The sequence below is a fragment of the Bos javanicus genome, chromosome 23 (genome assembly GCF_032452875.1).
Source record: "Bos javanicus breed banteng chromosome 23, ARS-OSU_banteng_1.0, whole genome shotgun sequence".
NCBI lineage: Eukaryota > Metazoa > Chordata > Mammalia > Artiodactyla > Bovidae > Bos > Bos javanicus.
This window is the reverse complement of record NC_083890.1, coordinates 29,366,498-29,390,291: the sequence shown is the minus strand read 5'-3', so window position 1 is coordinate 29,390,291 and position 23,794 is coordinate 29,366,498. Positions and strand designations below refer to the sequence as shown.

At 40.2% G+C, this 23,794-nt stretch overlaps 3 protein-coding genes across 3 annotated transcripts; 2 read left to right on the top strand and 1 right to left on the bottom strand.

The window, feature by feature from the left end:
• The first annotated feature begins 1,593 nt into the window (after positions 1-1,593).
• LOC133235888 (olfactory receptor 12D1-like) lies at positions 1,594-2,520 on the top strand. The gene has a single exon (XM_061397675.1). It carries the CDS (start codon positions 1,594-1,596, stop codon positions 2,518-2,520), a length of 927 nt encoding a protein of 308 aa, XP_061253659.1.
• Positions 2,521-13,951: 11,431 nt separating this feature from the next.
• Positions 13,952-14,980, top strand: LOC133235887 (olfactory receptor 1361-like). Its single transcript, XM_061397674.1, has one exon. It carries the CDS (start codon positions 14,051-14,053, stop codon positions 14,978-14,980), a length of 930 nt encoding a protein of 309 aa, XP_061253658.1. The 5' UTR covers positions 13,952-14,050.
• Positions 14,981-21,686: 6,706 nt separating this feature from the next.
• On the bottom strand, positions 21,687-23,001 carry LOC133235980 (olfactory receptor 11A1-like). Its single transcript, XM_061397738.1, has one exon. It carries the CDS (start codon positions 22,701-22,703, stop codon positions 21,687-21,689), a length of 1,017 nt encoding a protein of 338 aa, XP_061253722.1. The 5' UTR covers positions 22,704-23,001.
• Positions 23,002-23,794: the final 793 nt, after the last annotated feature.

Sequence of the window (23,794 nt, the reverse complement as noted above, 5' to 3'; positions counted from 1 at the left end):
AATACGTAATCGATAAATATTCAAGATGCAGTGAAATAAATATTTGGTACAGAAAATCTCATTGTTATTTTCTTTAAATGTTAGGGAAAGATTTTGCCCCCAAGGGAATTTTTTTAATATAATTTTCTTTTACAAGCAGAGAATCAAAAACGATGTTTGACATATGTGTATCTTGATCAGGAGTGATAAAGTTTAACAGTATACAAAATATACATGGCTATCAAGGAAGGCTACTCTGAATTCCTGAAGCCAATTTTTACAAAAAAGATGTGCAGTGTCCAGCACAGCAGGTGAGAAAGACCTGGAACCCGGGAGTGGTGGGGGGCGGGGGGCCGGGGCACGTAATGAAAAGACAGATACATATAATTTGGCAAGCGGGGAGTCAGGGGGCCCTCCTGCTCTCCATGGCAGGAAGACAAGATGGCTCCTTTCAGCCCTCACTTTTATTGGCAGAAGTCACATGAGATCATTGCTGCTGCTGCTGCTAAGTCGCTTCAGTCGTGTCCAACTCTAGGCGACCCCGTAGACCGCAGCCCACCAGGCTCCCCCGTCCCTGGGATTCTCCAGGCAAGAACACTGGAGTGGGTTGCCATTGCCTTCTCCAATGCAGGCAAGTGAAAAGTGAAAGTGAAGTCTCTCCGTCGTGTCTGACTCTTAGCGACCCCATGGACTGCATCCCACCAGGCTCCTCCGTCCATGGGATTTTCCAGGGAAGAGTACTGGAGTGGGGTGCCATTAGGAAATAGCTATACTGGGGAGTTTGATCAGCGCACCATCAAGAGGGAGTAAAATTAAGGCTCTGCTGTTAATCACGAACATCTTGCTTGGTTTCCGTGAGGACGGACACAGGGGCAGCCAGTGAAGCCGAGCAGAGAGCACGGCCAGCTCCACATATGTCCGTCGGGCATGCTTATTAGGACAATCTCCGGGGCGCGGTTTGCCGCACCCTCCTGTCATGGGGCAGGTTCTGATCTCTGCCCTGCCAGGCTGCAACAAAGATGTAATAAAGGTTAGATAGTTTCTCAAAATTTTCTCTAGCTACAAAAGTGATAATCCCTGGGGATCTCTGGAAATGTTCCCTAGTTGATTCACTTTTTTATTCTAGTCAAATCAAATCTTTCTCCTTTCAGAGATTTCCCAAACTTTGAATGATTCCTTTTTATATACGAAGTGTTCCAATGTCTGCATTTAGATTCATATTTCCTTATAGCTCTTATTATGCTCTCATTGTCTATTTTTCTTAAGTAAAAACTTCAGATGGTTTCTTCCTAGGTCAAGAGATAGCACTGTGGTGGAGTGCTTAAAATTTACCTGCTTTTGGAGTTGATTTAGGATGAAAAAAGGCAAGTTGTTTCAGAGAAGATGATAGTCTGGCTAAGAAAGTCTGGCATTTTTCTTTCCTGGAAGAAAGAAAAATATTAATGATAAATCTAATTCTTAAAATGTTTGAGTAACAGTCCATAACCAACACGTGACCTTATTTAAATAGCAATTCCTCAAAATATTATTGTCTAGATGGGAAAATCTTCAGCTGTGGGACTGTTCCCATCAGAGATCGCATTCCATATGTTATTTTGTCTTTTCTTTCAAGTGATGATGAATCGAACATCAGTCACTGAATTTCTCCTCCTGCCAGTGACAGACATCCAAGTACTGCAGCCTGTTCTTTTCCTGATTTTCCTTGCAACTTACATTGTCAATGTGGCTGGGAATGCAGCCATCCTGATGGTGGTCATCTCTGATCCAAGACTTCATTCTCCTATGTATTTTTTCCTGGGAAACCTGTCATGTCTAGATATCTGCTACTCCACAGTGACTCTGCCAAAGATGCTGGAGAACTTCCTCTCTACACACAAAGCAATTTCTTTCTTGGGCTGCATAAGCCAGCTTCATTTCTTCCACTTCCTGGGCAGCACAGAGTCCATGTTGCTGGCCGTGATGGGTTTTGACCGCTTTGTGGCTATCTGCAAACCACTTCGTTACCCCCTTTTCATGAGTCATCAGGTCTGTGTCCAGATGGCTATCACTGTCTGGATTATTGGGTTTTTCCATGCCCTGCTGCACTCAGTAATGACATCTCGCTTAAACTTCTGTGGTTCCAACCATATCCATCACCTCTTCTGTGATGTTAAGCCATTGTTGGAGTTGGCCTGCGGGAACACTGAGCTCAATGAGTGGCTGCTCAATACTGTCACTGGGACCTTTGCCATTGGCCCATTTTTTCTAACACTTCTATCTTATTCCTACATTATTATCTATCTTTTTTTCAAGACCCATTCTTGCAGCATGCTCCATAAAGCACTGTCTACTTGTGTCTCCCACTTCATGGTAGTTGTTCTTTTCTATGCTCCCGTAGTTTTCACTTATATTCGTCCTGCCACAGGTAGCTCTGTGGAGCAGGAACGGATCATTGCCATTATGTACAGCGTGGTCACTCCTGTGCTAAATCCAATGATCTATACTTTGAGGAACAAGGAAGTGAAGGGGGCCTTGAGGAGAGCGACCAGTAGAAGATTCTGACCTGAAGTCTAGAGAATTCTTCTGAGGCACAAATATAAAGGGGCAATGAGAAAATTGACATGTGAAGTTATACTGCTTTTCTAATTGTTTACATTTGAAAAAACAGAAGGAAGTATATAAAGGAAATGTAAATGGGTAAATCCAGTATATTTTGTTAAATAATGCATTTCTAGATAATATAATGGAAACTTAAACAAACAGACATGGAATCTTAATGCTGAATCTGTTTGGGAGATATCAATTGATGAAACTGATTTGTTATGTATTCTTTTGTGTTCTTGAATAAATTTACATACAGAAATTTGTCTTAGTTCCCCATGCACTCTGTAGTTGAATAATGTTTAGGTCTGTTTACCTGTGTGTTCCCTGTAAGTTTATATATCAAAATGTGAACAATAAAAGTCTTATGCTGTAATATTTTAAGGTATTGCATTAATGGCCCTGATTACTCAACCTGAAAAATAAATGGTAACTCACATATGAGCCAAAGGATATTTTTAAGTGATAAATCATATATGTCATGATTTGTTTTTCTCCAATCCGGAAGCAAGTAAGTACTTAAAGCAAAACATATTTTGAGTATTAATTAACAGAAATAAAATAACCAATGGTTTATATAAAGAATTTTGTGAACTCTGACTCCAAATATGTTCTATAATCAATTGGACCACCTGTCAAAGATAATTGCAAAATATTATTATAAGTGGAGGCAGCTTAAAAAAAAATGTCTCGGGACTACCTTTCTTGCCCATTGGTATATTTTCCCCTCAATTTTTGGTCTCTTGAAAATTGAGTTTCAAGACTTTGAAATATCACTGATTATGATATTACCTTATATCATATATAATTATGATTATAATTATGATATTACATCATATTATATCACACTGTAATCTGTGAAAGTAAATATAGAAATCAAAAAGAAAATATATTAAATGGAAAAGTCTTGAAACTGAATTTTCAAGAGATCAAAAATTGAGGGGAAAATATACCAATGGGCAAGAAAGGTATTTCCAAGACTTTTTTAAAGCTGCCTCCACTTATAACAATATTTTGCAACTTTCTTTGACAGGTGGTCCAATTGATTTATCATTCAAGTATGATCTAAATCAAATCCCTTACGATTATACAGTGGAAGTGAGAAATAGATTTAAGGGCCTAGATCTGGTAGATAGAGTGCCTGATGAACTATGGAATGAGGTTTGTGACATTGTACAGGAGACAGGGATCAAGACCATCCCCATGGAAAAGAAATGCAAAAAAGCAAAATGGCTGTGTGGGGAGGCCTTGCAAATAGCTGTGAAAAGAAGAGAAGCAAAAAGCAAAGGAGAAAAGGAAAGATATAAGCATCTGAATGCAGAGTTCCAAAGAGTAGCAAGAAGAGATAAGGAAGCCTTCCTCAACAATCAATGCAAAGAAATAGAGGAAAACAACAGAATAGGAAAGACTAGAGATCTCTTCAAGGAAATTAGAGATACCAAGGGAACATTTCAAGCAAAGATGGGCTCGATAAAGGACAGAAATGGTATGGACCTAACAGAAGCAGAAAATATGAAGAAGAGGTGGCAAGCATACACAGAAGAACTGTACAAAAAAGATTTTCATGACCCAGATAATCATGATGGTTTGATCACTGACCTAGAGCCAGACATCTTAGAATGTGAAGTCAAGTGGGCCTTAGAAAGCATCACTACGAACAAAGCTAGTGGAGGTGATGGAATTCCAGTTGAGCTATTTCAAATCCTGAAAGATAATGCTGTGAAAGTGCTGCACTCAATATGCCAGCAAATTTAGAAAACTCAGCAGTGGCCACAGGACTGGAAAAGGTCAGTTTTCATTCCAATCCCAAAGAAAGGCAATGCCAAAGAAAGCTCAAACTACCGCACAATTGCACTCATCTCACAGGCTAGTAAAGTAATGCTCAAAATTCTCCAAGCCAGGCTTCAGCAATATGTGAACCGTGAACTTCCTGATGTTCAAGCTGGTTTTAGAAAAGGCAGAGGAACCAGAGATCAAATTGCCAACATCCTCTGGATCACGGAAAAAGCAAGAGAGTTCCAGAAAAACATCTATTTCTGCTTTATTGATTATGCCAAAGCCTTTGACTGTGTGGATCACAATAAACTGCGGAAAATTCTGAAAGAGATGGGAATACCAGACCATCTGAGCTGCCTCTTGAGAACCTGTATGCAGGTCAGGAAGCAACAGTTAGAACTGGACATGGAACAACAGACTGGTTCCAAATAGGAAAAGGAGTACGTCAAGGCTGTATATTGTCACCCTGCTTATTTAACTTATATGCAGAGTACATCATGAGAAACGCTGGACTGGAAGAAACACAATTGGAATCAAGATTGCCGGGAGAAATATCAATAACCTCAGATATGCAGATGACATCATCCTTATGGCAGAAATGAAAGTGAAAGAGGAGAGTGATTTAAGTGGGCTTAAAGTTCAACATTCAGAAAATGAAGATCATGGCCTCTGGTCCCATCACTTCATGGGAACTAGATAGGGAAACAGTGGAAACAGTGGCAGAGTTTATTTTCTGGGGCTCCAAAATCACTGCAGATGGTGACTGCAGCCATGAAATTAAAAGACACTTACTCCTTGGAAGGAAAGTTATGACCAACCTAGATAGCATATTCAAAAGCAGAGACATTACTTTGCCAACAAAGGTCCATCTAGTCAAGGCTATGGTTTTTCCAGTAGTCATGCATGGATGTGAGAGTTGGACTGTGAAGAAAGCTGAGCACAGAAGAACTGATGCTTTTGAACTGTGGTGTTGGAGAAGACTCTTGAGAGTCCCTTGGACTGCAAGGAGATCCAGCCAGTCCATTCTGAAGATCAGCCCTGGGATTTCTTTGGAAGGAATGATGCTAAAGCTGAAACTCCAGTACTTTGGCCACCTCATGCGAAGAGTTGACTCATTGGAAAAGACTCTGATGCTGGGAGGGATTGGGGGCAGGAGGAGAAGGGGACAACAGAGGATGAGATGGCTGGATGGAATATCTGACTCGATGGACGTGAGTCTAAGTGAACTCCGGAATTTGGTGATGGACAGGGAGGCCTGAGGTGCTGCGATTCATGGGGTCGCAAAGAGTCGGACACGACTGAGCGACTGAACTGAACTGAACTGAACTAAATATCAGTGAAATAAGAAAAACTGATCCAAAATTTCTCTGGTTTTCCTTACCTGTCATCAAGCTTATAATACGTGAAAACTATTAAATAGTAATTTCTGAAGTATTTTTGGAGTTAATAGACAAGAATTACTATGTTCCTCACTTTCTATCACATCCAGGGAGATCCAGACCGCCGTGCGCTTGCTGCTACCTGGGGAGCTGGCCAAGCATGCCATGTCTGAGGGCACTAAGGCTGTTACCAAGTATACCAGCTCCAAGTAAATATAATATGCCTTGCCGCTGTTAACAGAGAAGGTAATGGCACCCCACTCCAGTACTCTTGCCTGCAAAATCCCATGGGCAGAGGAGCCTGGTGGGCTGTAGTCCATGGGGTCACTAAGAGTCGGACACAACTGACAACTTCACTTTCACCCTCCAAGTTCTTAGAAGAGTCACTGGACCTGAAACCATGGGGAGTGCCAGCACTTACAACTATTAGAGATACAGGATTTCCTGGTGTCCCTGAAGTGGTTAGGGCTATGCACTTCCACTGCCAAGGGCTGAGGTTCAATCCCTGGTTAGGGAACTAAGATTCCACAAGCTGGGCAGCACAACCACAGGAAAAAAAATAATAATAAGTAACTAAAATAGAGATAAATACAGGTAAGAATATAGGAGGATATTTTGAGGTTACGGACTGATCGTTCACATTGTTTACATTCACTTTTGTAGATCCAAAGAATTTGGTTCTAATCTTACTCACATGGTTCTTCAACTCTACCTTCTTTGGTCCAGTTTTGTTTCAGTGACAAAACAGTGACGATTCCAGTTTTGTTTATAAAAGAAAGTGTTTGGGGAGAAGGCATCTTAACCCTGAACTGTCTCAGACCAGAATTTCTATGGATCAGAATTTTTTACATAATCTAACCTTCATAGAGACTAAACTATAGAGGAGCGCATGGCTACCTACGGCTGCATGACACACTGTTTCCCAAAATACAGAAGTTTAAACACATTTAATTAAGCTGCATTATTCTGTGGTTCAGAAATGGGAAAGGGTAGAGCAGGGAGACACTAACTCCATTTAATATATTTCAGGTCTCAACTGAGATGACTTTATCAATAGATGTATGAAAATAATTTTATAAACTTCAATATATTTTATGACAAAAGTTCAGAGCACTAAAAATAAAAGGACACATATGATAGAGTGTAGCTGTATATCAGTCTCTTCAAGTTATTCTTACATAAGGAGACAGAGCAGTGAATAGTAGAAGTTTTGCGTTTTAAGTAATTTTTCTAAGGTACTTCCAAATCAATGTTAGGCTTCTGTTTAATTGTTAAGTTGCATCCTCAACCCTATCTATAGGAAACTTTCTCAACAGAAAATTCCTCTAGGTTTTTCACTAATGAGTAACTTTGGGAACTGAGTCTCTAAGGCCAGAAAGATTTCTTTTGCAGCCAAACTCTTTCAGGTCCCAAGAGAAATGAAGATTGATAATGCTCAGCTCCTAAATGCATTGTCTTTAGCTGGTACATCAGAGTATTCCAAGCCCTAAAATTCTTTGTTCTTTCCCATCCACCTGCCAATAACATTGGATAGAATGAATATTTCTAAGGTCATCACTTATGGAATAAAGATTAGAGAAACCAGAGGCAAGGGTTGAAGATGTCATGTGGCAAATGGAGTAATGGAATCAGCTTTCAAAATGGACCATAGAGAGTTCAAGTTCCATATTTGGTGGGCTACATAACATAGAAAGTCTCTTTTGATTTGTGTATCTGTTTCCAAGGCAGTATATAAATCAAACCAGCTGAAAGAACATATCTTAAATGGTAAAACTGCTATTGTAGAAATGTTCAGTTGGAAATTAAATATATATGTCTAGAGTTAGAAAAATAAGTTGAAATTAAAGGTATAATTTGAAAGCTATGTGTTTATAGATATATGAAACACAAAAGACAGAAAAGAGGAGAGGTACCAAAGTGAATAAGAAGAAGGAAGAGCAGCAAGCAGCCAAGGAGACTGAAAACAAGTCTGCACTGGAAAGTGAGAGCTTGGTGGGTATTCTGAAAGCAAGGTTTTTTTGTTTTTGTTTTTGTTTTAAGTGTTTGAGGTAAGAAGAAAACGATCAAGTCTGTTAAGTGTTACTGAGAGGTCAAGTAATTTAAAGACTGAGAACTGAACTTTGACGTTGACAAGAGTGAATTCAGTGGAATGGTAAGAGCAAAAGTTTGAAGTCAGTTCAAGAGAAGATTAAAGGCAAATAATTTGAAAGGAATTGGCAGTGAGTAGTGGAGACACTGAGCTTTTTGAAGACTTTGCTCTAAAATCAGGGAAGTGGGCCATCATCTGGAGAAGGCTATGGGAACTCACCAGGTTTAGGGTATGCTCTATCTGAGGCCAAAATTTTAAAGATGGATAGAAAACCCTCATTACTTTGAGGTATTAAAACAGTATTTAGGTAATTTCAGTATTGAGCCACACTTGTCTTGAGACCTAAGGTAAACCATATATTCTCTAGAGTTTTAAATATATATACATATATATAATAGTATAATTCTCTCATTTATATTATAATTGAGAGATGGATATAATATAAACCTAGAGGTGGGTATAACAACAGTGAGACTATTCAGTAATAGTCAAGAAGACACAACCTGAGAGATTTGAAATCTGAGAATTATGGCCCTGTCTGAGCTGAAGAAGTAATATTCTAAAGCGATAAGTGGAGAAGGAAATGGCAACCCACTCCTGTATTCTTGCCTGGAAAATCCCGTGGACAGAGGAACCTGGTGGGCTAGAGTCCATGGGGTCCCAAGAGTGGGACACAACTGAGTGACTGAATTGAGAGAAATAAAGGAGTACAGGAAGACTTAATCTTGTAAAAGTGGGAAATCTTTCAGTTCTCAGTAAAAAAGGATAGAGAAAATGAAAGCAAAAAAGACCAATATAGATGATAAAAGAATGTATTTTGCTATATTTGAATTCTACACAGCACATTAATGACATCCACATCATCTAATGTTGGAGAATGATAGAAAAGCAAAGTCTCATGTCCCACCTCAGACCTCTTAAATCAGAACCTCTGGATGGATCCCAGGAATCTGGGACTTCACTGACTCAGCATATGATCCTTAAGCATGCTAAGGTTTCAGAATCTCTGTTCTCACGTATTTAAAAATGCTTGGATTGAATAAGGAAAGTGTTAAGTCTCTTTATCCTGAGTCAGTGAACACTGGAACATTTAAAGTTTGTTAGAAACAAGGGAGAGATGATACTACCAGTGGAAAAGAAAATGCAACTGTTCCTATCACAAGATTCCTTATAAGATTTTGATTATAGATGCCACAGACTGCAAAAATGTTGAAGATCATCTACCTTATACAACTCATTATTAGCAGACACAAATAAAACTTTTATTCAGGTGTAATTGATTACTTCCAAGAAGCAGAGTATTGTTCATCTCTTCACAGTAGTTGACACAAAGGGCATTTTCTCCTCTACTCACACATGAGAAATACATAGATGTCCTCATGTTTTGAGAGCAACTACTGAACAATAATCCACGGAAACAACCATATACTCATGACCTAGGTGGTGCTTAAAATATTTTAAAGAACCATCATCCCTACTGGGCTCACAGGGGACACTAGTAGTAAATAACCTACATGCAAATGCAGAAGATATAATGTATCTCCAATCCCTAGGTCAGGAAGACCTCCTGGAAGAGGGCATGACAACACACTTCGATATTCTTGCCTGGAGAGTCCTATGGACAGAGGAGGCTGGCAGGCTACACTCCATAGGATTGCAAAGAGTCAGATACCACTGAGAGACTTAGCACACATGCACTCATGCATGGTCCCTACTCCCAGGAATTTATACTATAATTGAGAAAAGGAGAATGAATGCTGCTGAGTAATGGAAAATCCTACCTTATTGATAGGAGGATGCAGATGCAGAAGTTCTTGATAAAGAGGCACCAGCGGATATGTGATGCAACATGAAAGAAGATATTAGAAAAATGTACACCAGGGAGAATTAGGCCCAAAGAAGAAAGCCCTAAAATTTATGGCAGATACTGACAGCTTGGATCTTAGCAACTAGAGGTAGAGACAGTGAAGCCTGTTAGCTGCTGGTGAAACTAACTGGGAATGAGTTGACTAGAGAAAGCTCAAAAAGGATAACAATTAAAAAAGTGAGAAAGAGTCTGAAATGAAGGACATTTCATAGGAAATAAAACTTATCATACTTGGTCGCAACTTGATGAAGGAATTAGATGAAGCAATGTTTCCAACCCATGTTACCAGGACAGTTTTTGTAGGAAAGAAATTTTATTCTTGAAATGAAGAAATACTTTTGGGGGAAGACAACCCATCATCCTCTCCTACCTTCACTTACCATTGATTTCATTTTCTGACATATACGATACTTTGTATTCCAAGCACTGGAGAGGAAAATCTGATTCAATCTCAGCCATAATGATCCTATCATTTTGTTAGGGAGACCAACATTAACTAAATAACTTAAATATTTAAATAAATGTGATTACATCCTCCATATTACAATTGCAGTAACTACCATGACACCACCCTTATGGCAGACAGTGAAGAGGAACTAAAGAGCCTCTTGATGAAAGTGAAAGAGGAGAGTGGAAAAGTTGGCTTAAAGCTCAACATTCAGAAAATGAAGATCATGGCATCTGGTCCCATCACTTCCTGGGAAATAGATGGGGAAACAGTGGAAACAGTGGCAGACTTTATTTTGGGGGGCTCCAAAATCACTGCAGATGGTGATTGAAGCCAGGAAATTAAAAGACACTTACTCCTTGGAAGGAAAGTTATGACCAACCTAGATAGCATATTCAAAAGCAGAGACATGACTTTGCCAACAAAGGTCCATCTAGTCAAGGCTATGGTTTTTCCAGTGGTCATGGGTGGATGTGAGAGTTGGACTGTGAAGAAAGCTGAGCACCGAAGAATTGATGCTTTTGAACTGTGGTGTTGGAGAAGACTCTTGAGAGTCCCTTGGACTGCAAGGAGATCCAACCAGTTCATTTTAAAGGAGATCAGTCCTGGGTGTTATTTGGAAGGACTGATGCTAAAGCTGAAACTCCAATACTTTGATCACCCCATGCGAAGAGTTGACCCAGAGGACGGTTCAGGATGGGGAACACATGTATACCTGTGGCGGATTCATTTTGATATTTGGCAAAACTAATACAATTATGTAAAGTTTAAAAATAAAATAATATTAAAAAAGAAGAAGAAGAAAAAAAAAAGAAGAAGAGTTGACCCATTGGAAAAGACTCTGATGCTGGGAGGGGTTGGGGGCAGGAGGAGAAGGGGACAACAGAGGATGAGATGGCTGGAGGGCATCACCGACTTGATGCACATCCATTTGTGTGAACTCCAGGAGTTGGTGATGGACAAGGAGGCCTGGCGTGCTGCAATTCATGGGGTCACAAAGAGTCAGACATGACTGAGTGACTGAACTGAACTGAACCAAGGTGCCATGAGAACACAGAAAAGGAAGCATTGTCTTAGACAAAGAGGCAATGGAGCATTTTCCTAAGAAAGTTAGAGGTTAGAAGGATGAGCAAGAACTGACTTAAAGCAGAGAATGAACATGGTGTATTAAGGTGATGCAGTGAAGCCAGTGTTGCTGGGGAACAGACGATGAATAGACAGTGAGACACCTCGAGGTCAAAACCAAATGAGCTTTTTAAGACGTGACAGGGTATTTTTCATAAGAGCAATGGTTCTCTGGACATTCATTTTTTAAAATCTAATTTAAATATGGTTGATTTACAATATTGGTTTAATTTCTGCTGTACAGCATAGTGACTCAGTTATACATATTTTATTTTTCATGTTCTTTTCCATTATGGTTTATCAGGGAATATTGAATATGTTCCATGTGCCACATAGTAGGATCTTGGTGTTTATCCATCCTGTACATAATATTTTGCTTTGCTAATCCCAAATGCCCAATACTTACCTCCTCCACCTGTTTCCTCCTCTTCCCGCTCCCCCTTGGCAACCACATGTCTGCTCTTTTTTGTCCCTGCTGTTAGAGGACTTTAGTTCCCTGACCAGGGATTGATCCCCGGCCATGGCAGGCAGTGGGAGCAATGAGTCCTAACTATCGGACTGCAAGGGAACTCGCACAAGCCTGTTCTCTAGTCCTGTGAATCTGTTTCTGTTTCATAGATATGTTCATTTGTGCCATTTTTTAGATTCCACATATAACTGATATCATATGGTATTTGTCTTTCCCTTTCTGATTTACTTCACTTAGTATGATCATCTCTAGGTCAATCTATGTTGCTGCAAATAGCATTATTTCCTTTTTTTAATGACTGAGTAATATTCCATTGCAATAACCTCAGATATGCAGATGACACCACCCTTATGGCAGAAAGTGAAGAGGAACTAAAAAGCCTCTTGATGAAAGTAAAAGAGGAGAGTGAAAAGTTGGCTTAAAGCTCAACATTCAGAAAACTAAGATCATGGCATCTGGCCCCATCACTTCCTGGGAAATAGATGGGGAAAGAGTGGAAACAGTGGCAGACTTTATTTTTCTGGGCTCCAAAATCGCTGCAGATGGTGATTGAAGCCATGAAATTAAAGACGCTTACTCCTTGGAAGGAAAGTTATGACCAACCTAGATAGCATATTCAAAAGCAGAGACATGACTTTGCCAACAGAGGTCCGTCTAGTCAAGGCTATGGTTTTTCCAGTGGTCATGGATGGATGTGAGAGTTGGACTGTGAAGAAAGCTGAGCACTGAAGAATTGATGCTTTTGAACTGTGGTGCTGGAGAAGACTCTTGAGAGTCCCTTGGATTGCAAGGAGATCCAGCCAGTCCATTCTAAAGGAGATCAGTCCTGGGTGTTCATTGGAAGGGCTGATGCTAAAGCTGAAACTCCAATACTTTGGCCACCTCATGCAAAGAGTTGACTCATTGGAGAAGACCCTGATGCTGGGAGGGATTGGGGACAGGAGGAGAAGGGGAGGACAGAGGATGAGATGGCTGGATGGCATCATCTACTCGATGGACATGAGTTTGAGTAAATTCCGAGATGGACAGGGAGGCCTGGCGTGCTATGATTCATGTGGTCGCAAAGAGTCAGACACGACTGAGCAACTGAACTGAATTGAACTGAATATTCCATTGTGTTCTATGTTTACAACATCCTCTTTATCCATTCATCTGTAAATAGGTATTTAGGTTTTTCCATGTCTTTGTTATTGTAAATAGTGTTGCTATGGACATAGGAGTACATGTGACTTTTTTAGTCATAGTTTTGTCTGGGTACATGCCCAGAAATGAAACTGCTGGGTCATATGGCAACTCTATTTTTAGTTTATGGAGGAACCTCCATACTGTTTTCCACAATGGATGCAACAATTTACATTCCCACCAACAGTGTAAGAGGGTTGCTTTTGCTCCATGCTCTTCCCAGCATTTATTATTTTGTAGACTTTTTAATGGTGGGCATTCTTACTCATGTAAGGTGGTACCTCATTGTAGTTTTGATTTGCATTTCTCTAATAATTAGCAGTGATGAGCATCTTTTCATGCACCTACTGGCCATTTGTATGTAGAGACTCATTTTTTAAACAATAAAGTGACATGATGAGATCTTTTTTGAAAAGACCATAGTGTGGGGCATGATCCTTGTGAAAACAGTTAGGAGGATACTGACTGTGTAGGTGGGTAGGTATTTATTCAGCCCCTTCTATGTGGTCTAGATACCGAAACACAGGCACTAAGCTAAATACTGAAACACAGCCTGTGCCTTGAAGGACTCATGGTCTTGTGAAGAAAACAGATTAACAAGCAAGTAGTTAAATCACCAATTATACAAAGTAACATTAGAAAACTCTTTACACTGTAATACCTCCAGGAAATCTCTATTGTTTCTCTCATTTTCTTTTCTTTTTTTTTTTTAATTAATTTTATTTTATTTTTAAACTTTACATAATTGTATTAGTTTTGCCAAATATCAAAATGAATCCACCACAGGTATACATGTGTTCCCCATCCTGAACCCTCCTCCCTCCTCCCTCCCCATACCATCCCTCTGGGTCGTCCCAGTGCACTAGCCCCAAGCATCCAGTATCGTGCATTGAACCTGGACTGGCATCTCGTTTCATACATGATATTTTACATGTTTCAATGCCATTTTCTTACTTTGATGTTTCCTTAATTTGACCATCTTTGTGAGGTATGCCTCTTGTCTTCCCCACTGTTATTTTGTTTATGCATTCTTCCCATTGGTGGTATAAGTAAAACCCATTGCCAAGAGAAAGGATCCAAGGTTTTATCCATCTGTAGCTAACTGAGTGAATGCTCTTTATGCTGATTCTTTTCCTGTAGCCCATCAAGACCTGAAATGAACTGCAGCAAGAACCCTGACTTTGTCCTCTCAGGACTGTCCAGTGACCCAGACAAACCACAGCTCCTCTTTGGTCTCTTCCTGGCCCTCTACTTGCTGAGTCTCATAGGAAACTTGCTACTGCTGCTGGCTATTGGCGCTGACATCCACCTCCACACCCCCATGTACTTCTTCCTCAGCCAGCTCTCCCTGGTCGACCTCTGCTCTACTACCACCACAGCCCCCAAAATGCTGGAGACTTTGTGGACCAGCAGCGGATTGATCTCCTTCTCTGAGTGCCTGGCCCAATTATATTTCTTCGCAGTTTTTGCTAACATGGACAACCTGCTTTTGACTGCCATGGCTATCGACCGCTATGCTGCCATCTGCCATCCCCTGCACTATGCACTCCTAATGACTCCTTGCAGATGTGGGCTGCTGGTGGGTGGGTCATGGGGAGTGGCCCACTCCGACTCTTTGATCCAAACCTTGATGCTAACTCAACTATCATTCTATACTAATCTAGAGATTCCTCACTTTTTTTGTGATTTCAAACCACTCTTAAGGTTTTCCTGCTCTGATACCCACCTCAATGAGGACCTGATGATGGTTCTGACAGGACTCTTAGGAATCAGCCCTCTCCTCTGCATCATAAGCTCCTATGCCCATATTTTCCTTGCTGTAGCTCGGATCCCATCAGCACAAGGTAAAAAGAAAGCCCTGGCCACATGCAGCTCCCACCTCTCCATGGTCATCCTCTTCTACATCTCAGTCTTTGCCACCTACCTGAAGTCCCCATCAGCTTCTCATGCCTCTGGGGAGCTGGGTGCTGCTATCATGTATGCCCTGGTAACTCCCACTCTCAATCCTTTCATTTATAGTCTAAGAAATAAGGATGTGAAGAGTTCCCTGAAAAGGATTCTGAGTGTGAAAAGTTCTTGGGATTAAGGATAATCTCCATAAAAAAGCATTTGGAAAAAATCTCTCCCCACTTCATCACGACATTTACAAAGTGCATCAGTTAACATCAAGATTCTCACAGAGCATTACATAGACAACTGGAAATAAAACTGATATAGAAACCAGGACAACTTCCATATTTAGGGAATATTTCACGCAGGGAATTCCCAAGGTTGTGAATCAACACATGAGCAATCCCACTCACCAAGAAAGCAAAGATCAGAGTTTGAAACATGGGGTACCTCAAGCAACTAAAAGTTATAGAATAAGGCACAAGAGAAGAGGGATCTTTGCAGAAGATATCCAAAAATAGTTTGGGGGAAACAGATGCTGTGGCTGTGGCTGACTTCAAGGTATGAATGGAAAGACCACTTTAGACTTATCAGAAAGAAGCTGCTATAGGATTGAAATAAAATACACTAGAAGTGGAGCAGGGCTTGGAGAAGAGCAGTACCAGGAAAGTGGGTTGCTCTGCACACCTTATTAATACTCTTGTTATCAAACTATCACTCTTAAAGTCCAAGTCTTAAGAGTAAAAATCACATCCTTGAGTAAGCCCTACACTAGACCCGACTGAACACAGGCTAAATCCAAACCCCTGACCATGACACCAGGAAGAGAGAATTTGGAGGCTGAGTCATATCACAAAAGAGAGTGACACCTTGGGCTTTCCACAAATCCATACTCCCAGAGCATAAAACCAAGCCTACTTGATTCAAGATGATCTTCAAGTTCAAGATGACCTTCCATGACTTGAAATGTCTGCTAGAACAAAAACCAATCTTCTTCTAAAGAAAGTAAGAGAATCCAGAGTTTCCTCAACAACCTATATTTAATCAAAAAATTATTAGTCATACAAATAATTGGTAAAATCTGATCAATATTCAAGAGAAAAGGAAATGAATAAAAACTAAATTTGATGTGGCCCAGATATAGGAATCCACAGACAAACGTTTTACAACAGCTACAAATACATTCAAAACATTAAAAGAAAATATATGTTCAAATAATTAAATCATTTTGGCATTAATCAGCAACTTTTATCAACTTTTATCACCTAAAGATATTAGGTGAAAATCTGATTGAAAACTGAATACACAGATCAGACAGATGCCGCCTGAACCCTCTGGTCTATAATATAAATAGCATCACTAAAAATAGGACAACCAATCATTGTGCACCTCATGATATGGTGCAGTAGAAATCACAGGAGCTCTATGATATTCTGCTAAAAAGCTAACCCAGATCCAGTCAAGCTTCTATCTTAATATTAGTTTTGTAGTTTAAGTGCCTGATAATTACCCTTTTTATTGTAATGTAAATGTTTGACATGAAGGTTCTGATTGCCAGGCATTTATTTCAAACACATTTATCTCAAATAAATGTATAGTCAACTACACATCTAGATAAAGAGCTGGGCCACCCCACCCATGAAGTTCTTCTTTTAGAAAACCCTGGATGACCTCCATTAACTGACCACTTGAGTTACTCTGCTTTTCCCACCCTTTCTTTAATTCCTGCTCCCATGTTTTATATTCACCTATAAAGAGTGAACCTATGAAACCCTAGGCACCGCCCACCCTTGACCCTAATAACTGCAGAGCCTCTGTCTCTCTTTCTTTCTCCCTAAATTATCTTTGTGTGGCCCCAGGTGTTCCATGCAACCTCCAAGACCTATGAATAACAAACCTTATTTTTTCAGGGCTTTCCTGGTGGCTCAGATAGTAAAGAATCTGCCTACAATGCAGGAGACCTGGGTTTGACCCCTGGATTGGGAAGATCCCCTGGAGAAGGGAACAGCTACCTACTCCAGCATTCTGGCCTGGAGAATTCCATGGACAGAGGAGCCTGGCAGTCTACAGTGAGCCTGGCAGCCTACAGAACTTTGAAAAAACAAGGTTTGAAAAAACCAACCTTGTTTTTTCAAAGTTCTATCATGCTGCGGTTCATGGGGTCGCAAAGAGTCAGACACGACTGAGCGACTGATCTGATCTGATCTGATCATGATTGTTGCTGAGGTGCATCCTGCAATCATAATAAGAACCACAAGGGTCAGCCCAGCCACATCATTGGCCTTTATCAGAGAAATGTCTGTGGGGTCAGCCCAGGTGAGTGCCCCAGGCATTCTTAGCTGATAGCATCGCAACACCATCAATAGGCTGAGACCAAAACAAAACAATTTTATATAAAATACAAGATATAGGGATAGACACCAAACAAAACCATAAGTCAGAAGAAAGTCTAATGTAGAATATAAACTGTTCTACAGATAAAGAGATTTCTCCAATAAGTCAAAGGCATGAAAAAAAAAAGAGAGAGAAGGACTGCTATGAAATAAAGGACTAAGAAATATAAGATACATTGTGTGAACTTTGTTTACATCTTAATTTTAAGAATTTACTTAAAGATAATTAGAGAAATTTGAACCCAGTCTGTGTATTAGATGCCACTGGAATAGTATTTTAAAATATTGTAGCATCAGGTTTGGCACTTTTTTTTCTTTAAATGCCTTTATCAGTCACCGAGCATACCAAATACAGTAGACCCTTGAACAACACCAAGATTAGGGGCAATGAACCACTGAGAAGGTGAAAATCCACCCATAACCTTGAGTTGATCCTCCATAAACATGGTTCCTCTGTACACATGAAGTTCCCTATGCACAGATTCAACCAGCCACAAATCCTGTACTGCTGTAGTTTTTACTATTGCAAATGTCTGCCTGTGAGTGGACCTGTGCAGTTCAAACCCATGTTGTTCAAGAATCACACAGAATACAATTCTTGCACACAGAATACAATTTATACAACACACACAACACAATACTTATAAAACTGAAATTTGCTCCAAAATTTTCCAGAAAAAGAAAAAAGAAGAAGTTTTAGGCAGTAGAAATAGGATTGGCAAATATTTATATTGATGCTAGATGATGGCTGTATGGGGTTCATTATAATGTTCTATCTACTTTTGTGTACATTTGAAATTTTCTACAACAAAATAGCTAAACAATTAAAATGCGTTCAGCTTTAAATTTATCTTAATATGCTTTTCCGTAAACGTGGCAATTCAACTCCTAAGAATTTATTGTAGGAAAATCTAAATGTGAACTATATTTGTATGGTGAACTAAGAGCTTTGACAATAGAAGATTACTTAAATCATGTTTCAGATCAGATCAGATCAGTCGCTCAGTCATGTCCGACTCTTTGTGACCCCATGAATCGCAGCACGCCAGGCCTCCCTGTCCATCACCAACTCCCGGAGTTCACTCAGACTCACGTCCATCGAGTTGGTGATGCCATCCAGCCATCTCATCCTCTGTCGTCCCCTTCTCCTCTTGCCCCCAATCCCTCCCAGCATCAGAGTCTTTTCCAATGAGTCAACTCTTCGCATGAGGTGGCCAAAGTACTGGAGTTTCAGCTTTAGCATCATTCCTTCCAAAGAAATCCCAGGGCTGATCTCCTTCAGAAAGGACTGGTTGGATCTCCTTGCAGTCCAAGGGACTCTCAAGAGTCTTCTCCAACACCACAGTTCAAAAGCATCAATTCTTCAGCGCTCAGCCTTCTTCACAGTCCAACTCTCACATCCATACATGACCACAGGAAAAACCATAGCCTTGACTAGATGAACCTTTGTTGGCAAAGTAATGTCTCTGTTTTTGAATATGCTATCTAGGTTGGTCATAACTTTCCTTCCAAGGAGTAAGCGTCTTTTAATTTCATGGCTGCAGTCACCATCTGTAGTGATTTTGGAGCCCAGAAAAATAAAGTCTGACAGTTTCCACTGTTTCCCCATTTATTTCCCATGAAGTGATGGGACCAGAGGCCATGATCTTCATTTTCTGAATGTTGAGCTTTAAGTCAACTTTTTCACTCTCCACTCTCACTTTCATCAAGAGGCTTTTTAGTTCCTCTTCACTTTCTGCCATAAGGGTGGTGTCGTCTGCATATCTGAGGTTATTGATATTTCTCCCAGCAATCTTGATTCCAGCTTGTGTTTCTTCCAGTCCAGCGTTTCTCATGATGTACTCTGCATATAAGTTAAATAAACAGGGTGACAATATACAGCCTTGACGAACTCCTTTTCCTATTTGGAACCAGTCTGTTGTTCCATGTCCAGTTCTAACTGGCGCTTCCTGACCTGCATACAAATTTCTCAAGAGGCAGGTCAGGTGGTCTGGCATTCCCATCTCTTTCAGAATTTTCCACACTTTATTGTCATCCATACAGTCAAAGGCTTTGGCATAGTCAATAAAACAGAAATAGATGCTTTTCTGGAACTCTCTTGCTTTTTCCATGAGCCAGCAGATGTTGGCAATTTGATCTCTGGTTCCTCTGCCTTTTCTAAAACCAGCTTGAACATCAGGAAGTTCACGGTTCATGTATTGCTGAAGCCTGGCTTGGAGAATTTTGAGCATTACTAGCGTGTGAGATGAGTGCAATTGTGTGGTAGTTTGAGCATTCTTTGGCATTGCCTTTCTTTGGGATTGGAATGAAAACTGACCTTTTCCAGTCCTGTGGCCACTGCCGAGTTTTCCAAATTTGCTGGCATATTGAGTGCAGCAATTTCACAGCATCATCTTTCAGGATTTGAAAGAGCACAACTGGAATTCCATCACCCCCACTAGCTTTGTTCATAGAGATGCTTTCTAAGGCCCACTTGACTTCACATTCCAGGATGTCTGGCTCTAGGTCAGTGATCACATCATCGTGATTCTCTGGGTCATGAAGATCTTTTTTGTACAGTTCTTCTGTGTATTCTTGCCACCTCTTCTTCATATCTTCTGCTTCTGTTAGGTCCATACCATTTCTGTCTTTTATTGAGCCTATCTTTGCATGAAATGTTCCTTTGGTATCTCTGATTTTCTTGAAGAGATCTCTAGTCTTTCCCGTTCTGTTGTTTTTCTCTATTTCTTTGCATTGATTGCTGAAGAAGGCTTTCTTATCTCTTCTTGCTATTCTTTGGAACTCTGCATTCAGATGTTTATATCTTTCCTTTTCTCCTTTGCTTTTTGCTTCTCTTCTTTTCACAGCTATTTGTAAGGCCTCATCAGACAGCCATTTTGCTCTTTTGCATTTCCTTTCCATGGGGATGGTCTTGATCTCTGTCTCCTGTACAATGTTATGAACCTCATTCCATAGTTCATCAGGCACTCTATCTATCAGATCTAGTCCCTTAAACCTATTTCTCACTTCCACTGTATAATCATAAGAGATTTGATTTAGGTCATACCTGAATGGTCTAGTGGTTTTCCCTACTTTCTTCAATTTAAGTCTGAATTTGGCAATAAGGAGTTCATGGTCTGAGCCACAGTAAGCTCCTGGTCTTGTTTTTGCTGACTATATAGAGCTTCTCCATCTTTGGCTGCAAAGAACATAATCAATCTGATTTCGGTGTTGACCATCTGGTGATGTCCATGTATAGAGTCTTCTCTTGTGTTGTTGGAAGAGGGTGTTTGTTATGACCAGTGCATTTTCTTGGCAAAACTCTATTAGTTTTGCCCAGAAAATGACATTGGAGAAGGGAATGGCAAACCACTTCAGTATTCTTGCCTTGAGAACCCCATGAACAGTATGAAAAGGCAAAACGACAGAATACTGAAAGAGGAACTCCCCAGGTCAGTAGGTGCCCAATATGCTACTGGAGATCAGTGGAGAAATAACTCCAGAAAGAATGAAGGGATGGAGCCAAAGCAAAAACAATACCCAGCCGTGGATGTGATTGGTGATAGAAGCAAGGTCTGATGCTGTAAAGAGCAACATTGCATAGGAACCTGGAATGTCAGGTCCGTGAATCAAGGCAAATTGGAAGTGGTCAAACAAGAGATGGCAAGAGTGAATGTTGACATTCTAGGAATCAGCAAACTTAAATGGACTGGAATGGTTGAATTTAACTCAGATGACCATTATATCTACTACTGCGGGCAGGAGTCCCTCAGAAGAAATGGAGTGGCCATCATGGTCAACAAAAGAGTCCGAAATGCAGTACTTGGATGCAATCTCAAAAATGACAGAATGATCTCTGTTTGTTTCCAAGGCAAACCATTCAATATCACAGTAATCCAAGTCTATGCCCCAACCAGTAACGCTGAAGAAGCTGAACGGATCTGTGAAGACCTACAAGACCTTTTAGAACTAACACCCAAAAAAGATGTCCTTTTCATTATAGGGGATTGGAATGCAAAAGTAGGAAGTCAAGAAACACCTGGAGTAACAGGCAAATTTGGCCTTGAAATACGGAATGAAGCAGGGCAAAGACTAATAGAGTTTTGCCAAGAAAATGCACTGGTCATAACAAATCATGTTTAGCTATGCTAAAAATCTCACAAGAATAAATAAGTACATACTGGTCAAAATAAAAAGAGATTCAAGACATAGTCATCAATGAAAACTAGATTACAAACTTCAATGATTCAACTTGTTTTATATATATAATATAGGTAGCCAAGATCTCTAGATTTGCTTTGTGTTGTTATTTTTGCATAGCTATTTACTATAGGAAATATTGACAGCCTATTTAATAAAGAAATAATAAAATATTAAAGTAAAATGTTTTAAGTAAGCACCTTAAAGTTATTGTTCTACAATACCCATTTTTAGTATAACTATTAAACTTATCACAGAGGGAAATGTCAAAATGGAAGTTATTCCTACCCAACCAATCCTGGAAGACATGCCAAAGTCCAAATAACATCTTTACCACCATCCTCCTTCAATCGTTTCAGTTTGCTTAACATACAGAAGCCTCCATAGTGCCTGTTGAACTTCCTTATTCCTCAGAGTATAAATCACAGGATTGAACACAGGAGTGACCACAGTGTAGAGCAGGGCAAAGACCTTAGTGAGGAGCTGGGAGTGGACAGCAGAGGGCGCAATGTACAAGACCATGAGAGAGCCATAGAATGTGGACACTACAGCTAGGTGGGAGGAACATGTAGAGAAAGCCTTCCTTCTGCTGGCCCCAGCAGGAACTCTCAGCACAGCCACCACGATCCGGCCATAAGATGTCAGAATCAGTCCAAAGGGAACAGTGAGGCAGACCACAGACAGAATGAATGTTGTCCTCTGGGCTACACTGGGATCTGAGCAGGCCAGGCTCATTAAAGGCATGAAATCACAGTAAAAGTGGTCAATGTGGTTGCGGCCACAGAATCTCAGTTGGGCTGTGAGGGCTACAACCAGTCCATCTACCATGAAGCCAGAGAGCCACGCTATGACCACCAGCCCCAAACACCATCTGGGTCCCATCAGGAGAGGGTAGCGGAGCGGGTAGCAGATGGCCAGGTAGCGATCATATGCCATGACAGCCAGTAGGAAGCACTCAGCAGTGGCTAAAGAACCAAAGATAAAGAACTGGAGCAAGCAACCAGCCACAGAGATGGCCGCCTCCTGCAAGAAGCCCTCCAACATCTTGGGCACCACTGAGGAAGTATAGAGGATCTCCAGGAAGGACAGATTAGCCAGGAAGAAATACATGGGTGTGTGGAGCCTCTGAGAGCTAACCACCGCCACAATGATTAGCATGTTCCCTAGGATGATGGACGCATAGATGACAGTGAACACAATAAAGAGAAGGAGATGCAGCTCAGCTTTGACATAGAAACCAAGAAGGACAAATTCAGTAATCGTTTGGTTTCCTATGGAGACCGTTTCCATGAAGATCATCCAAGTTTCTGCAGTGATTAAGTGACAGATTCTAGTGCTTCTTTGCATCTTCTACACCAAGCCCGAGATAAGTAGAGCTAAAATGAAAAAGATAAAAGTGAATCTCAAAAACAAGAATCTTTAACACACGTTGTCCTTTTCTCTCCCTTTTTTAGTTGCTTACTGCTTTTCCAACTCCTGTCCTCCACTGCATTCCTTAACTATGCACATATTCAAGACTCAAGAAAGTTGGCCCAAACTCACAGTTTTCAGTCTTCAGAAACCTTAACCTATTAGTTCAATCTAATATTTTTATGATATAATACATTCTACCTTCCCAATCTCTATAACCAGTCATAGAGCCTTCCTCGTGAGCAACAGTATAATGCCATTCAAATGTCTGCTTTGTGTCCTATCACAGCTTACAATCAGCATGATTTTTTTTAAATCTTTTTTTATTATTTTATTTTATTTTTTAACTTTACAATATTGTGTTGGTTTTGCCATATATCAACATGAATCAACAGGTATACATGTGTTCCATATCCTGAACCCTCCTCCCTCCTCCCTCCCCGTACCATCCCTCTGGGTCATCCCAGCGCACCAGCCCCAAGCATTCACTATCGTGCATCGAACCTGGACTGGCAATTCGTTTCATATATGATATTATACATGTTTCAATGCCATTCTCCCAAAAATAAATAAGTAAAGGTTTAAAGGGCAAAAGTCCAACATGAATTATTTTAAATTTTCATATGTTTCCCCTAATATTGTTAGATTACCAGTCTCTATCTGGACATTTTAGTTAGATACAATATCTAACTAATATTTTAAATAAAATATCTAAAAATTTAAAAAATAAAATAAAAAATCTCTTTTATCTTTCCTGAGCACAACCAGCTCCATTGTGAGTGGTTTGAAAATTCTGCCTGATACTCAAGTTTGCTGTATTGTCGTCATCTTTATCTTAACACTGTCTCTTATTCCTCTAGCACCTTATCAATTGTTGCTTGGGAAATTCTTATATAGCCCCTCTCTGCTATCCCACCATTAGTGTCATGACCTCTTTAGGACTATCTTAGCACAATTTTGGCCTCACAGTCTCTAGATTCCCCTCTCCCTTACCAAAATAATCTTCTTTACATTCTAGTTTCATACAA